The sequence below is a fragment of the Sciurus carolinensis genome, chromosome 7, assembly GCF_902686445.1.
Source record: "Sciurus carolinensis chromosome 7, mSciCar1.2, whole genome shotgun sequence".
Lineage (NCBI taxonomy): Eukaryota > Metazoa > Chordata > Mammalia > Rodentia > Sciuridae > Sciurus > Sciurus carolinensis.
The window spans coordinates 110,035,832-110,054,468 of NC_062219.1; the positions used below are offsets into that span (position 1 = coordinate 110,035,832).

Consider the following 18,637-nt stretch of genomic DNA (forward strand, 5'->3'; position numbering starts at 1 on the left):
CTGCAGCCTAGATGCAACCATCGAGCAGTTTGTTTGGTCTCTCTCCGGGTTTGGTTTAATTGGAGGGTTTTCAGGTGCTCCTGTTAGATCTATCTCCACTGAGCCCCCAGAGGTCTACAATGCAAAAACCTGGGCAGCAAACAGTGGGCTGCAGCGATGGCTAGTAAATCCTTTGAGGTAGACACCCTGACGTCAACTAATGAAGAAAAGGAATTAAAGAAAAATGCAATGTCGGATATGTGATAAAGAGGAGGGGGCGGGGCTTGAGATAAGAGATCAGAGAACAAAAGTAGAAAAACAGCGTTTGAGTACACCAACTGCAGCGGTAGCGCTTTATGGTCTCTCAGCATCACTGACATACTGGTTGACTAGAACAGGCACAGTGCGAAAAGGTTTTGTGTGTGATCAGGGACAGGCCCAGAGGGAGCGCCGAGCGACGGGCGTTTTAGCCTCCCCACAGGGTTGGGCCTACCAGTTGGGTCCTTGCAGGCTCTTTGCTCCGGCGGGTCCCCTCCTTCTCCACCCTCCAAACCCAAGCAGCGCCCGCCCCCGCTCCCACTGATTGACAGGCGGCGCAGCTACTCCTAGGAGCCTGGCTTGTGTTCTGCCACCCCGCAGAGGTGACAATCCCGCAGCAGCCAATGGGAGTCAAGAAGCAGGGCGGGCGGCGGCGCGGGTCAGGTGCTTTGCGCGGAGGTTGCGTGCAGGTGAGCCGCTGCGGTTTCGGGGGGCTCCCTCTCGCTCCCGCCACCTCCGGACTGTGACTTGGTCTACCAGAGGGAGCCTCCTCCAGGCCCTCGCTCCCATTGCCCCAAACCGATGCGGACAGACCGGATCGCTGTGAGGGTAAGAGTCCGGGGGTGGGCGGCCTGCCTCCCCGGAGCCCGCATGGTTCTGTGGGCCCCACAGCTATCACCCCGCCTTGTCAGCGCACACCCAGAGAGCCCACAGGGAGCATTCGCTCCCTCCGTGGGCCTGAGGTCTGGGAACAGGGGACGTACCTTACACTGAGACCCTTCTCGGCGGTTAGGATGGAATCCAGGTGGAGTGCATGAGGCGATGCACCCCCGTCCCCTTGACGTCTACCTGTGCTCTATGTCCCTACTCCTCCTTCACCTCCCTCTTCTGCCCTTTGATTGGTGCCCCTTCCCTCCGGGTTTCCAAGGTTGTTTGCGGGGGAAGGATTGAAGGGGAGGAGGAACCGGAAAGCAGCCGGGGGAAAACTGGACCCACATCTAGAGATTCCAGGGCTTCGTGCAGCATTCGTGCCTTAGGAAAGAAAGAAATCTGTGGTTTCTTTCATCCCCACCCCCATCTCCGTTTTTGCTTTATGTCATCGATGTGATAATGTTGGTTCTTCTTACCATTTAATGTTTGCTTACTGTTTGCCCCAGGAGAGCAGTTATCTCTTTATTTACCGCAATTATTGAATTTGCTAAAATAGATTAAAGCCAGGTGTTCCACGTAGTTGACTCTTTGTTTAGCCTTTATTTGGTTGATACTAACCTTCTTTGTGTTAGGAAGGTAGGGGACAAAATTGGTGAAGAAGGGAGAGGGAGGAACCGTGATCCTCAGCGAGATATGTTAGTGAATATATTTGCATTTTTCAGTATGCACTTTCCTAATTTTAGATTTCTTTCAGAAACGGAAAACTTAAAAAATATTTTTAATTATTGAGCTATTGCCTTGAGACTAATATGTAAAACAATTTCAGTTTATGTAATGTCTAATTACAGTAAAACCAGTTTTTAAAATGAAGCAGAATTATTGCCCTGAGCTAATACACATTATTTACAGTTTGTACTTCTGAAAGCAAAGCAAACATGCCAAGCGGGTTTTATTTACCTCTCTATAATATATTGTCAAGACAGGATATATTTTTGAGATTTCAGAATGTCTTCACCATGCTCAAATTAGGAAGATGTCAAAAGCTGAATTCAAGAGATTTCTTAGTCAACCTATGGTTAAATCATGTTTTGGTGGGCTTATAAATTCCTTCCTGCAAGATGAACAAAAGACTGGGAGAACAAGATCCTTGTTTGACTTGATAAGAACCAACAAAATATACACATGAAATTGTTTATCCATACTGTATCTTATTAGTTTTTTCTAAATAGAATTAAAAGGTTATTGTTTTTAAAAAATATATGCAAATTAAAAACCCCAGTCTTGTTCCAAAGAAATGTAATGCTTTTTCTGTACATATCACTGATAAGATTAGCTGTTGATTAATTGTAACATTAGGAAGGTCAACATCAAATTTCAAAATTACATTTCTATTTGTACATGGTTTAGAATCTAATTGTTCAGTACCAAAGGCTGTATTATTAAATGAATACATAGTACATTTGACAAATATACTTGAAAGTCATAAATTTTATTTCATTCCAAGAAATGAAGTTCATGTACTTTCCTCTCGAGTGATACCTCTTACTATGATGAACCAGTTTGTACTTCTGAAAGCAAAGCAAGCATGCCCAGCAGGTTTTATTTTCCTCTGTATATATTAAGGCATCCCAGGATTTGTTTTTGAGGTTTCAGAAAGTCTTCACCATGCTCAAATTAGGAAGTTGTCAAAAGCCAAATTCAAGAGATTTCTTAGCCAACCTAAGGGTTGACTTTGAAAAGTATGTGTGTGGAGGGCGGGGGAGGGGGGAGTGTGCACTCACGTGCATGCATTTAAATAGCACCATTATTGGATTTATTAATATATGTCCTTGTTGCTAAGTTCCTAGTTGTACTAGCCATTATGAATATATTCTCAGGTATTTGACTGTGTCAAAATTTCTGGTCAGAAATTTGGATAAACCTGAAAATGTTTCTGAAAAGTTGTATGTAAATTATATCTCATTGAAAAATGCTACTGGGAGTTAATTTAAATTTCCTTTGGGGAAATTGTTGTAAAGTAAAAGTGTTGTAAAATGCAATTAAACCTCTTAGCTTTCTTAAATATGTAGACCCAGGTCTCTTGTTTAAGATGGAATTCTATAACATAATTCTTTCAGGCTGTAAGCTATGATGTAATTGGAATGACTAAGCACTATCACTCTTGGGTTAGAGTAAAGCATACAAAACAAAATTGCTGCCATTAATTTTTTATGTTTATTTTACAGATTGTCTTACACTGAACTGATCAAGTATTTTGAAAATGACTTCAAAGCTTCTCTCGGCATCTTTTGCACTCGCTGCACTAACTCTTTCCACTACATTTTCTCTCCAACCAGACCAGCAAAAGGTCTTACTGGTTTCATTTGATGGATTCCGTTGGGATTACTTATTTAAAGTTCCAACACCCCATTTTCATTATATTATGAAATATGGTGTTCATGTGAAGCAAGTTACTAATATTTTTATTACAAAGACCTACCCTAACCATTATACTTTGGTCACTGGCCTCTTTGCAGAGAATCATGGGATTGTTGCAAATGACATGTTTGATCCTATTCTGAACAAATCTTTCTCCTTGGATCACATGAATATCTATGATTCCAAGTTTTGGGAAGAAGCAACGCCAATATGGATCACAAACCAGAGGGCAGGACATGCCAGTGGTGCAGCCATGTGGCCTGGAGCAGATGTAAAGATCCATAAGAGCTTTCCTACTCACTACATGCCTTACAATGAGTCCATTTCATTTGAAGATAGAGTTGCCAAAATTATTGAATGGTTTACATCAAAAGAGCCCATAAATCTTGGTCTTCTCTATTGGGAAGACCCGGATGACATGGGCCACCATTTAGGACCTGACAGTCCACTCATGGGGCCTGTCATTTCAGATATTGACCACAAGTTAGGATATCTCATACAAATGCTTAAAAAGGCAAAGTTGTGGAATGTTGTGAACCTAATCATCACAAGTGATCATGGAATGAGCCAGTGTTCTGAGGAAAGGGTGATAGAACTTGACCAATATCTGGATAAAGACCACTATACCCTGGTTGACCAATCTCCTGTAGCTGCCATCTTGCCAAAAGAAGGTAAGTCTAACCTGAATGCTGACCTGAGGCTAGATCTGCATTTGCCCAGTGTGTAAGTGAACATGTGTTCTCCATTTCTGTGTCTTATACTTGCCTGTGTCTTAATAGTATTCTGGAATTTAATCCTTAAAGCTAAAAAGATGAAATGTCTTAGAGATTTTTTCCTTTTTCCTAGAATATTGAGGTTTATGCTCTCTATATATTTATAGCAGGTTTTTAACCATTTTGGAATCAACAGAAAGTGATAAAAGCTATACCTCACTTCTCGAACTGAGAAAGATACATAAACAATTTGAATACAATTATAGTGATTTCATGGAAGCCCTAAAGCCTTCTATAAACCTTTAACTAGGACTTGCTTAACAGGGAAGGAGTGGAATAAGGAGAAAGAGCTTTTGTTATTCTAAGATTTATTTTCATTATACATAAGTAGGGAAAGTAATAATGAGACCTTGAACTTTTTATAAATCTTGACTGGAATCCTCCTACCAAACCTTTCACCTCACCACTAGCTCCATTTTAAGATAGCTAAAGACTAAACATCCTGAGCTCACATAATAATTGACAGAGCATGATTTGACCCACTCTGCTGATATATTTTTCACCTTATAGGGTTGGTGTTAGGTATCAAGGCTGAGAACAGATTTTGAAAATGTGCAATATCTCACAAGTGTGAATTTTGTTTCACAGGGGAATTAAATGAATCATGGAACAGTGAATGTTGAAGTATGCATGTATGCCTACACACACATTTTCCAACAAATAACAAGCATTTTCTTGAGGTTTAGTTGGTGTTTAACCCCTCCGATTTCCCTTATACAACTGGATTGGTGTTCTCTTGTTGGGGTGTGGGAGATGGGGACAAAGCCCCAAGAAATGCATTTGAAGAACAAGGCTTAAAGTCAGTGCCCAGGTGCAGTTCATTTGCAGTCCTGGGAGTACTTCTGCAGCACCCTGGACATTTTCCTTAATGTCACTAATAAATACATATATGTGCATGCATGTGTATATACATAGTTAAGTCTTTAGAGATTTCTGTTTCTATGAAAAGTCCTCTCTATTCTATAAGGTGACTGATGACAAAAGAGTAATTATTTCTCTTTCCCTCTCAGTATTCTTTTCTCCTAGGGGGTGTGGTTCGACGTCTGGCTATATTTCATGATGTTCATGGTGATGACAACCTTGTTCTGAATGCCCTTCCTCCTTTTTCTTTAGGTAAATTTAATGAAGTCTATGAAACGCTGGCTCATGCTCATCCGAATCTTACTGTTTACAAAAAAGAGGAGATTCCAGAAAGATGGCACTACAAATACAACAATCGAATTCAACCAATCATAGCAGTGGCTGACGAAGGGTGGTATATTTTACAGAATAAGTCAGATGACTTTCTGTGTGAGTATGTTATAGTATTTCTTCCCATTCTGCATCGTTTTTTGCTAACGTGGAGGCTGTGGATAATACAGCAGTTTACTTGCTGATATTTTTACTCTGTTACCTAAATGCTGAAGGAACCACATTGTATCAGTATTTATCTAGATATGATTTTTAGATATTGGTCCTTGATATACACATAAGAAATGTACAGAACTCTGGGTATAGCTCAGTGGTAGAATGTTTGCCTAGCATGCATGAGGCCTTGGGTTTCATCCCCTGCACTGCCCCCCCCCCAAAAGAAAAGAAAAAAGAAAGAAAAAAACTGTACAAAACTTTAGGTAGACTTGGGTTCTTATACTCTCATGTTATTTGACTGAAAGAAAAGCAGTTGCATGACAATGCCATTTGTAGTGTATTTGTGACTCACAATAGCAGATGTATACAGGTATCTGGTTTCTGGTTCCTAAAAGTCTGTATATACAGATAATGAACTGTACCCCGATATTTAATGATATCAGGGAAACTGTTTCAAGAAGGTTTTTAAAAATAGTTTCCTTGCCATGAGAATAATTTCCACCTTTTTGTGTTCTTTTCATGTATTGTGCAGGTAGTGTTTATGTTAAACTGCTATCTTTGAGATATGTATTTTACAGTTAACATAAATTTCAGAGCACTCTAAAAATTTTGGTGTTGTGAACTACATACACAGTAGATTGGTCACCTTTATTTTTGATACAAAACCTCAATACTATTTCTATTATGTTAATTTATTCAACAAATAAATATTGGCTACTGTAATCCTTGTCAGCCAGAGTACCACAAGACAATTAAGCCCTAAAGTCCAAAAGTAGTGGTTCTCAAATTGTGTTCCCTGGCCCTGCAGTATCTGAACAACCTGAGAACATGTCAGAAATGCACACTGTTGGGCCCAATCCAGATCTACTGAATTAGAAACCATGAGGGTAGAGTCTAACATGTCTCATCTAAAAGTTTGAGAACCACTGTCCTTAGTCATCTATTATTAAATATTGCCTACTACCTGGGCACAGTGGTGCATACCTGTAATCCCAGATACTCAGGAGGCTAAGATAGGAGGATTGCAAGTTCAAGGCTAGCCAGGCAACAAAGCAAGACCCCCATTTCAAATATATATATATAAAACATTGTGAACTGAATCAAGCATTTATGATAGGTGCTGCCACTACAAAACACTCTAATGAAGAGAAATATCATAATGATTTAATTTTAAATCTGGTTTTCAAGTAAGTGTGATATGAGAGAATTATCTTTATAACAGAGTCTAGATCCCAATTTCTCAAAGAAACAAACACAGCAACCATTTGATCAACTGCAAATAATATAATTTGTCTTGTACCCTGATATTATGCTAGGCCTTTATGACTTTAAAATGCAGCTTTTATTACACAGTTTTCATCTTTTTAGTTTTCTGTCACTGGATACAAATGTTGGAAGACCCTACGGTTTTTACTTTATTTGTAACACACTAAAGCATTCAATGCTAAGTTGGATCCTGGTCCAAACCACCATATTCAAGATTTTTTCCACTCTACTTATAAGTCCTGACCTGTTTTTTAGTAGTGAATTGTAGCTCTAACTAAAAGTTTGATTTTTGTGACATCTTTTGTTTTTCTTTAGTATTGTTTTTCCCTTTTATTGATAATTATATTTGTTATTTTCATAATTAAGTCTAATAACACCTACTGTTAGAACAATAATTGGATATAGTAGGCACCCAATAAATATTTGCTGAATATTAGTTTGCCAGCCACAAAAAAAAAAAAAAAAAAAGAAAGAAAGAAAGAAATTAATTCATGTCTCCCTGACTTGGTTTGGCTTGGCTTTGCCTATGTCCTTCCTCCTCTGCTGCTTAAGGTGGTAGCACTGGCCTGTGAAAAAGATTTGTGATCATTTGACCTTTCATTTCCTGAAGTGAATTGTGGGGTTGACAACAGCAGAGACTGTAAAAGATTATTTTATTTTTAAAGTCAAATTAGATAAATGCATTTAAGTTCAGAACTTGACCATACAACAGTTATTTCCATTTTAATGCCATCTGGTTGGCTAACTTATTCATGCATTTTCTCTTTACAGTAGGCAACCATGGTTATGATAATGCATTAGCAGAAATGCATCCAATATTTTTAGCCCACGGTCCTGCCTTCAGAAAGAATTTCACAAAAGAAGCCATGAACTCCACAGATCTGTACCCACTGCTGTGCCATCTCCTCAATATCACCGCTATGCCACACAATGGATCATTCAGGAATGTCCAGGATCTGCTCAATTCAGCATCTCCAAACGCAATTCCTTATACACAGAGTACCACACTCCTCTTTGGTAATGATAAACTAGGAGAATATGAGCAAGAGGAGTCATACCCTTATTTCATAGGGGTCTCTCTTGGCAGCATGATAGTGATTGTATTTTTTGTAATTTTCATTAAACATTTAATACATAGTCAAGTACCTGCCTTACAAGACATGCAGGCTGAATTTGCTCAACCATTATTACAAGCTTAATGCTTCTTTGAAATGGAATTGCATATCGAAGTGGAGATTGCATAATTATGTCAATGTTTAAAAGTTTCAAATTCTAGGAAACCAGTTTCAGACATCTGCAGAGGCCATCAAGCAGTTAATACATATTTAGGCACAGTGACACAGACACATGTACACACACAAACCAAAATACTTAACACCTACAAAGGAGTAAAGATGTGAGAGTATTACTCCATTGTTTTCTCTAGCTTAGGGGTAGATGAGATCTGGCTTTATTTGGACTTGGCACATATAATGTATATATTTAGCAACTTTGCACTATTTAAAGTACCTTGTACATTGCACTTTAAATTACTCTCCTAGTGGGTACTTTTCTTTGAAATGCACTTTACAGACAATTATGTCTTATAACTTGATTGAAAACAACTTTTTCACCCATATCACAGAATACATGTATTTCATGTTCAAATTGAAATTTCTGAATAATGTATAAATCTATAAATATATCTCCTTAAATTGGGATAACAAGAAGAAAGTGAACATTTGAAAGTTAAATGTGACAAACTTCGTACCTTGAATTTTGGAGAGATGCATTCCCAACAGCAGGTTGCGTCTGTGGGCATTTCTTGTTATGTTTCTTTCCAAAGGACATAGGTTTTTCATTCATTTTTTTTCTTCCAAACAGATTCAAATACATGCATTCTAAACATAATTGTTTTTGTCATAAATTATTGCTAGTTTCTGATTAGTCACAGTACTGACTTTATAATAACGAAGACACCATGAACATATGTTTCTTTTCTATATAATCCAACAGTGGCCTGAAGAGCAGAGATCAGGTACCATCTCTGCAGTGCTTTCTCTTGTCTGTAATTATTTGCTTCTATGAAAACTAAATCACTATTAATCACATTAAAAATCAAATAAAACAAAACAGTGTGTGTGTGTGTGTGTGTGTGTGTGCTCTAGTAGCACATAATAATAGTACAGACGTCTTTTAGGTTTGATCCTTTGAAGATCCAGAGTTGCAAAAGAATGCAAATCATATTAGATAAAATATAGGCCACTGGATCCTGGATCAAAGAGAGCTGTGTGGAACCTGGCAAAAAATCAGGACCACATCTGAGCTGTTCCACTGTATCCAGCAGAGTGGCAAAGGGTACCTAATGGCACAAACTAGTGAAATAACTCTTAGTGGTAACATTGAAACACAGAGGAGCTGAGATTTATTTAGCCCAGTTTCAAAAAATATTTGAATACCCACCTGCCAAGTGCCTGAAATCAAAGATGAATCCACATTCACAAATAGATTCTACTTCTCAATATTAATCATCTGCCTGGTCATCTCAGCCCCTCTCATTCCAACAACCCAAAGCTGTGTTTTAGATCACTAAGTAATCAAGTTGGGGATAGGCACAACACTGCATATAGCTTCTTAAAGGAATGAAGACACTATGAAAACATAAGCTTTCTTTAAAAAAAAAAAGGGGAAAAAAACAAAATAGACATATGACCTACAGATAATACTGTGACTTCTCCATGTTTATACACCAGTTGACTAATAAATAGATAACATGATATAACTTTCAAAAAGAAAGGACAAACAATATGAAGAAAAAGAGTGACATAGTTAAAAATGACTGAATTTCAGTATTTCCTAAAATTAGATGAATGAATTATTTTCAAGTGATAATGCCAATAAATAATGTTAGCACCTGATTCTTTTTCCATTAAAAGCCACTTAAGTAGGATAGAAATGGAATAACAGGACAAGGCCAATATTAAAAAAAAAAAAATGAGAAGTTAATTAGAGAACAAACTCTAGAAATCTGGACTCTGGCTTGGACTTCCCAGAATGTGTGAGCACTCATTTGGCTTGCACTGTAACTATGAACTTACCTGCACCTTTGAGGGATCAGTATAGTGACTTGAAGATGAAGTTGGACCATTTTAAAGCATTATTCAAATGCTGTCTGTGCATTTAAATTGTTAAATTTATTTTAGAATATGTTATCACCTTAGAAAAAAGTACATTCTGTAACAATAATGAGAGCATTAAAATTGTGATGTGAAGATTATTGAATGGTTTATTCGTAGACACCCTATTTTCCTGTAAAATATCAGAAGAGTTTACTTGAAGAAAAATTTTTAAAATTTCTGGAAATGTCTTACCACTCCTTGCCCTTTGATAGCTTCTTTTTTAATTGTTTTATCTGCATGTCTTCATGATTAAACTTTATGTGCAGCAAACACAAATTAGCACATGACAATAAAATTTAGACTTGGCTAAGCCTTCTAAATGTAAATAGGACTTTTTTTTTTTTTTTTTTTGGTGCTGGGGATTTGAACCCAGGGCCTTGTGCTTGCAAGGCAAGTACTCTACCAACTGAGCTATGTCCAGCCCATAAATGGAACATTTTTAAGTCATAATGAAGTTCCCCCTTTTCCACATTCCTGCTCAACATCATCCCCCTTTAGCCATTTTGCACAATTTATTGATAAAGATTTTTCCTATTTAATGTATTTCTTCCTCTGCCACCTGTCACCTAAGTTTAAATTGCTCCTCAAAATGCTTTCTGATGCTTTAGCATAAAGCCAGCATCCTATTGTTACTCTCAGTTTCTTACAAGAGACTATTTATTCTTTCTAGGAAAGTCTAATGAAAGGAGCTCTTCTAATTGTCAGATTTTTCCAGTTACTCATTAGTTAAGAAGGACAGACAATAGCGCTAGGAAGGATCTGGGGGAACATTCAACCACTTGATTTAACAAGGGCCCCTGCAAAGCTGTGAAGTGATTAGCTGACACTAGTGCCAGGGCTGGAAGCAGGACCAGGTTTCCAGATTCCCTTAACTCAGTCAAACTACAGTAGAGGCTATTTTACTTCTGGTTCATCACAGCTATTGGAGATCCCAACCCAAGCAGGAGGTGCTTTACCAAGGCTTCTGCCCTTGGCAGTCTCTGTACTATCATTTTCGACCCTCAGCTCTGTGAGATATGTAGCTTCCTTCCAGATAGGCCAAAGCTACAAGACGAAAATAGTCCTGAGTGCTGGACTCTCTTCTCAGGATTTCAGTCTTCTCTGAACCTCACTCATAATTTCTCATTGCCTTGTGGGCAATTTGATGTTTTAAGACATTTAAAAAATGTTTTAACTTCTGGTCAGAACAAGAGAACAGGCCCACTTTTCCTTGCACCTTCATTTTAAACACAGCCATATGCCCTGGAAACAGTACAAGAGACTGAAAGGTGGTGAGAAGATGACAAGTTGGTTAGGGACTCTAGAGTTGAAGGCCCAGCACAGTGGCAGGGCTCCAACATATTCTCCACCCAACAGAAGGTCACAGAAGGCCTGTATTCCCAATCCCCCACCAAGCACGATGACAGCCCAAGTAGGCTTATTCCTTGCCTGGATAGAATAATTCCTTACCTGATGTCTGGCTACATCAGGTAAGCCAATCTCACCAGTCAGGGGAATCAATGTAACCAATAATGGGTATTGATTAGGGCCCTGTCAAAAATAAGCAACTAAGAGAAGCATTCTCCTCCCCACCACCAAATTGCCACTGTCTTCCATGGGAGATCTACAGGTGGCAAATGGAACCCATGAGAGAGGCCCAGAGGGTAGACAGTTCTGAGGAACCGTTTTGTCTCCGTGAACTTTTCCCTACCCAGAGACGCTGGACTGAGCAACTGACACCTAAAAATGGGCCCCAGTTACAGCAAGCATCTGGGCCTAGGAAGCCACTTTCTCCTCACTGCCTGACACTCTCCTGTGCCCAAAAACATGTTGGGTATGGGACAGGGAGGAATAAGAGAATTCCACTACACTACTTCCCACCAAGAGATACTTGGCAGCTTGCCTATGGGAAACGCTTCTGTTTTCTAAGGCAAGATCAGCAAAAGCCAGCAGGAATCTCAGTAGTACCATATAATCCAAGCATAGCAATGTGACACCACAAAGGCTGGAAAATTAAGCTGCTGTCCGAACCACAGCCCACAAAAGTAGGCCAAGACCTGCATGCTAACCCTAAATAAAATAATTTAAAGGATACCACTATCTCCTATCATACCACAATATAATTGAAAATTCACCTGTTATACCAAGAACCAAGAAAATCACAACTAGAATGAGAAAAGACAACAGATGCCAACACCAAGATTAACCAGATGTTGAGATGAGAGGATTTAAATAGCTGTCACAAAAATACATCAATAGTCAATAGCAAATTCTCTTTAAAATAAAAAAGTAAGCTAAATGCAATGGTGCCTGCCTATAATCCCAGTGGCTCAGGAGGATTGCAAGTTCAAGGCCAGCCTCAGCAACTTGGCAAGGCCCTGCCTCTAAATAAAATATATAAAGGTAAAAAGGGCTGGGGATGTGGTTCAGTGGTTAAGACCCCCGGGGTTTAATCTCCAGTACCAAAAGTAAATAAATAAGTAAATAATAAATTAATAGATAAGCAGCCGAGCACAGTGACACACAACTGTAATCTCAGCAACTCAGGAGGCTGAGGCAGGAGGACTGCAAGTTTGAGGCATTTTTATTTTTGCTTCAAAATAAAAAATGAAAAGGGCTGGAGTGGAGCTGAGTAGTAGAGTGTCCCTGGGTTCAATCTCTAGGACCACCCCTCAAAGAAATAAAAATGATAAAATGAAAAGGTAACAGTAAAGAGAAGTCATTTTTAATAATGGAAATTATACCACTGAAAAATATGACAAAACACCTCACTGGATGGGCTCAGTAACAGAGTGGTATTGGTGGAGGACAGATTTCGTGAACTTGAGTTTAGAATAATAGTATTCATATACCTTTAATAAACCTGAAAGACCTGCAGAACAAGAAGAAAACACGATATTTGTGTCATTAGAGTTCCAGAAGGAGAAGAGAAAGAATGGGGCTGAATGACTACTTGACAAAACAACAGCTGACATCATCACACACTTAACAAAGACACACATCTACAGAATCAAGAAGCTGAGTGAATATACCCAGAGATACACAACTACATACACTATAGGTAAACTTGTGAAAAGACAAGGAAAAAAATCCTGAAAGCAGCCAGAGAGACACAATGCATTTCTATAGTGGACAGGAAATTTCTTATCCAAAACCAAGGAGGCGGGAAGGCAGTGACAACATTAACTCAATAAAATCATTTTCAGAAGAAGGGAAACTCAAAGAAGTCACTGTCTTTAAAAGTAAACTAAAGGAAGTTCTTCAAAAATGATTTTGTTTTGTTTTGTTTTTAATCTTGGAATATAAGGAAGAAAGAAGGGAAAATGGGAAGAACAGACATATATAAAATAGACTCTTTTCCTCAGAGTGTTGTAAATCCTATTTGGTGATTGCAACAATTATGTCATTTGGCACTCACGACAACATTTCAAAGTGTACAAGTTTAGTAAAGGGCATACCACTCAAAAAGAGTAGAATACTAGTGTGTGTTGTAATACTCAGAACCACTACCACAAAAACTGTGTACAGACTGCTATGTCTGCATACTGAATGCCCCCAAAGGCCCAGGTGTTAAAGGTTTGGTCCCCAGGGTGATGCTATTGGGAGGCGGTGAAGTCATTAAGAGGTGGGGCCTAGTGGGAGGTTTTTTGATCACTGGGGAACATGCCCTGGAAGGAGGATTATGATATGGCACTCCCCTCTTCTCTCTGCTTCCTGACCATGAGGTCAGTGGCTTTGCTCCACTACACAGCCGTCATGTCCTGTCTCACTTCTTGCTCAACTATTTGTGAACAGGAATCTCCTAAACAGAGCCAAAATAAACCTTTTATCTTCATAAGTTATTTACCTGTTATTTTGTTACAGTCACAGAACACTTGGTAATACAGTGACATACTCAAAATACCACAAATAAATCAATATGAAACTGAAAAATGTTAACATAACCCACAGGAAGGAAAAAGGAGACATATAGAGAAAAGAGAAGCAGGGGAACACCTAGAAATCATAACGTAAAGTGGCAGAAATTAGAAGAATAGAGAAAAAAAGATGCAACACTGTTACTTACAAGAAACTCACTTCATATTTGAGACACAGGTAGGTCGAAAGCAAAAGGATGGAATTAGATACACTATACAAAGTCTTTAAAAAGCAAGAATGGCACTGTTAGTATCTGATAACATAGAACTCAGATCCCAAAAATTTACTATAAAGAAAGATATGACAATGATAAAAAATAATTTCCTCTTATCATTATAAAATTATATAATACTTAGATAATGTCATATATGACCATTTATAATGAAATTCAGCCTACTGAAAGACAACAATCTAAACGTCATAAACCCTAAACAGCAGAACCTCAAAATAAATGAAGAAAATACCAAAAGAATTAAAAGGAAAAATAAGCAAATCACAATTGCAGGCTAATACATCTCATTGAGTTAGACACAAAAATCCTCAAAAATATTAGCAAACCCCAATGAAAAAAAATATATTTATACAACATGGCCAGGTGGGATTCATATCAGATGGCAAGACTGGTTCAACATTAAAAATCAATGTCAGATTCATTGCACTATAACTTTCCCATGTACTTATATGAATATATTACAGTGAATCTCATCCTTATGTAAATCTACAAGATACTAATTTTACCAAAAAAAAACGCAAATAAATAGAAAGATGAGTAGAGTAAGAAAAAAAACTCAGCAAGTTAGGAAGAGAAGGATACTACATCTACTGGATAAAAAACAACTTTTTAAATGCCCTACAACTAGTCTCTTACTGAACAGTGAAAGACTGAATGCTTTCCTCCTAAGACTGGGAACAGAGAAGGATGTTTTATTTCATCACTAGTCACTGAACACAGCTTGAAGTTCTAGCTATTGCAAAAAGATAAGGAAAAGAAATGAAGGACATACCTATTTGAAAGGAAGAAAGAAAACTCTTTTTTAGGTAACATGATCATGTTTGTAGCAAATCCCAAAGAATATGAAAAACAACAAAAACTCTTAGAACTAATAAGTTCATTGAATTTATGAGATATAAACACATCCAATATCAGTCATATCTCTATATACTATCAATAAATGTGTGGATAGTGCAATTTAAAATGTAATACCATGTACAGTTACTCAAAACTCAAAAGTGCAAACCATACAATTCAAAAAGAAAAAGACTAAATAGGCTTTTCACCAAAGAAGTACAGATGTCATATAAATTCATTAAAATATGTGCAACATCATTTCCAAAGAAAATGAAACAGGTATAAACAAAACACGCAAAAATGAAAAAGAATAAATCTTTATTAAAAGCAACTACAAAAAAAAACCATATAGAACCTGTACCTTGAAAATTGACAAATACTGATGAAAGAAATCAAAGAAGACTGTGAAAAGTAAAGAGACATACTACATTCTCAGATTGGAAGACTCAACATGGTGAATACATCAAGTCTCCCCAAATTGATCTACAGATTTACTTCAATTCCTATGCCTCAGACTTTCAGCAAGGATTTTTACAGACATAGACAAGGTTATTCTGAGATTTATATGGAAAGCCATAGGTCCTGTAATAGCTAAAATCAACTTGAAAAAGAATATATTTAAGAACCATTTTACTGCATATTAAGTCCTAGTTTAGAGATGCAATAATCAAGACAGTGTGGTATTGGCAAAGGGACAGACACATGAATTAAAGGAACAGAAGAGAACCACAAATAAACCCACGTACATATTCTCAACTGATTTTTATATAAAATATATCTCAAAATGGATCATAGACTTAAATTAAAAATAACAACTTTTAGGAAAAAATAGGACACAAGGTTCAGAAACTAGAGTGAAGCAACAAAAGCACCATCCATAAGATAAAAAATTGACAAGTTGACCCTTACTGAAATTAATTCTCAAAACTCAAAAGTGCAAACAATACAATTCAAAAAGAAAAAGACTAAATAGGCTTTTCACCAAAGAAGCACAGATGTCATATAAATTCATGAAAATATGTGCAACATCTTTAGCAATTGTGAAATGTAATTAAAATCAAAATGAAATATCACTACAAACCAAATAGCTAAAATAAAAAGGTGATAACATTAAATGATGATGAGAATACACAGACACTGTGTCAATCATATGTTGTTTCAGGGAATATAAAATGGTACAGTCATGCTGGGAAACAGCTCAGCAGTTTCCTATAAAACTAAATGTGCATTCCAGCATTTGCATTCTTGGGATCATTTCAGAAAAATAAATGCTTACGCTCAGGAAAAACCTGTACACAAATGTTCATAATGGTTTTATGTGTAACTACCAAACACTGGAATCAGATACCCTTCACTTAGTTGAACAAACTATGCTACAAACATTCCATGGAAAATTAGTCAGCAATAAAAAAGAACAGCTTATTGATATACATAACAACTTGGATGAATATCCAGGGAATTATGCTGAGTGGAAAAATCAATGCCAAAAAGTTACATAATGTAAAATTTCATTTATATGGTATTTGGAAATAAGAACATTTTAGAAATGGTGAGTGGTTACACAAGAGCAGCGCAAAGGATTCTTGTGGTATGGGAAATATTTAATAATTGTCAGCTCCAGCTGTCATTGAAAGTACCATATGCTTAGTGATTTAGACATTTATTTCTCACAATTCTGGAGGATGGGAGGTGCCAGAAGATTTGGTTCCTGGTGAGTGCTCTCTTCCTGGCCTGAACATAGCCACCTTTCCCCTGTATCCTATGTCAAATAAAAAGAGGTAGAGAAAGATAGAAACAGTCAGCCTCTCTTTGCTTATAAGGACACTGATCCAATTTTGGGGGCCCATCTCACAATCTCACCTAAACCTCTCAAGGATCTGAAGGGTAGGGGTAGGTTTTCAAGATAAGAATTTTAAGGATACACCATTGATTTTCAATGATAGAACTAATATTAGTCCATAACAAGAGTCTTGATTGTGATGGATACACACTATCTATGAATAATCCACACATAATCATACGGATACCCATGCAGGTAATAAAAATGCACCCAATTTAATAGAAATATATGCAAACAAGTACAAGTTGAGGAAATATAAATAATATTGGTGAATTATATCAATGCCAATATCTGCTTGTGATAGTAAACTATAATTTTTAAAATGTAAAAATGATCAAAGTTTACCAGGGATGGGGTTTATTCTTATTTCTTACAGCCTCACATATATCTACAATCATCTCAATTGTTTTTCAATTTAAAAAGAGGACTGAAAATATTTGACTCAGGTCTCCTAGTTATTTTTAGTAGAAGCACTGGTCTGAACCCTTATTCTGCCATTATTGGAAGCAAAAGTTCCCTGATTGCTACATATAAAAAGCATAATGAAAAGTGCTAACATTTATTGGAAACTTGTAATTTCTTAACCACTCTTCTAAAGGCTTTAAATGTAATAACTCTTTGATACTCACAAAAACCACATGAGTTACTACTGCTTTTACTCCATTAAATAGAAAAGTAATGCACAGAAAATTTAAGTAACTTGCGTAAGGTTAGGCAGCAACTAAACTGAAATGGCATTCAGTCTCAGATAATCTCATTCTTGCCTTATTGCATTTATTAGGACCTTCAGTGCAAAAGTTAAAAGTAAGATATATAATAGATATCGTCATGTTCCTGCTCTTAGGAGGAAAACATGAAGTGTTTCACCAGTTGGTATGACATTAATTGTAGTTTTGTTTTTGTGCTTGCCATTTACCAGCTTGAGGAAGTTCCTTTTTATTCCAGGTTTGGTCATTTTGTTTGTTTAAATAATAAATGGTGCTGAGTTTTGCCAAATGCTTTTCTACATTTTCCCTTTTTTCTACTAATACAGAGGACTGCATTGATTTTTCAGTAATCAAGCTAATATTATATTCCTATAACAGACTCTATGTGCATTAATTATCCTTTTGAAATACCATTGGTGTCAAAACAATAATTTTTTGTTAGGGACTTTTGTTCATAGAATAGTGGTTGGTTATTGTCTTCGAATATCTTTGTCAAATTTTTGGAACTAGTGTTATACTGGACTTACTTGAATTAAAAAAAAAAACAATTTATTCCTTCCTCCATTTTTGATGAGTTTGTATAAAATTGATCATTTTTTCAAATATGCAACAAAACTAATCAATAAAACCATCTGGCCTTTGGATTTCCTTTGTGGAAATGTTTTTACTAAATTAATTTCTGTGATAAATACTAGGTTATTAAGGATCCTATTTAGATCAAGCTGATTTTATTATTCCAGGGATGCAAGGTTGGTTCAACATATGCAAATCAATAAACGTAATTCATAGCATAAAAATAGTTAAGGATAAAATTACACAGTCATCTAAATAGATGCAAAAAATGCCTTCAACAAAATTCAGTACCCATTTATATTAAAAACACTGGGAAAAAAAGGAATAGAATGAACTTACCTCAACATCACAAAGTTTATACATGACAAACCCAAAAGCAACATCATATTTAATGGAGAAAAAAATGAAAGTGTTTCCTCCAAAATTAGGACAAGACTAGTATTCCACTCTCACCTCTTTCATTCAATATCTTACTTGAAATGTCAGCCAAAGCAATTAGGAAAGGAAAGGAAAATAAGGAGCCAAATTATCCATTTGCTGATGATATAATCCTATATCTAGAAGAACCAAAAACTCCACAAGATTTCTACAGTTGATAAATAAATAGAGCAAAGTAATAAGAAAACAAAAATCAACTTAGAAAAATCAATAATTGTTATGGTTTGGATGTGAGGTGTCCCCCAAAAGCTCATGTGCGAGAC

The 18,637-nt window shown here is 36.9% G+C and overlaps 1 protein-coding gene and 1 long non-coding RNA gene across 3 annotated transcripts in view; one reads left to right on the forward strand and one right to left on the reverse strand.

Moving 5' to 3' along the window:
• The window catches only part of LOC124988989 (uncharacterized), a 135,223-nt gene extending 133,983 nt beyond the window's left edge, over positions 1-1,240 (reverse strand). Inside the window, exon 1 of the long non-coding RNA XR_007109533.1 lies at positions 1,002-1,240. This is a non-coding gene — a long non-coding RNA (uncharacterized LOC124988989). The remainder of the gene's footprint in view (positions 1-1,001) is intronic.
• On the forward strand, positions 587-10,070 carry Enpp5 (ectonucleotide pyrophosphatase/phosphodiesterase family member 5). Of its 2 annotated transcripts, none has more exons than XM_047558866.1 (4): positions 587-707; positions 3,114-3,977; positions 5,193-5,369; positions 7,464-10,070. In XM_047558866.1, exons 2-4 carry the CDS (start codon positions 3,149-3,151, stop codon positions 7,889-7,891), a joined length of 1,434 nt encoding a protein of 477 aa, XP_047414822.1. In that variant the 5' UTR covers positions 587-707; positions 3,114-3,148; the 3' UTR covers positions 7,892-10,070. The 2 variants fall into 2 exon arrangements, with proteins under 2 accessions (XP_047414822.1, XP_047414821.1); XM_047558865.1 differs by having other exon boundaries at positions 653-846; positions 7,464-10,069.
• Positions 10,071-18,637: the final 8,567 nt, after the last annotated feature.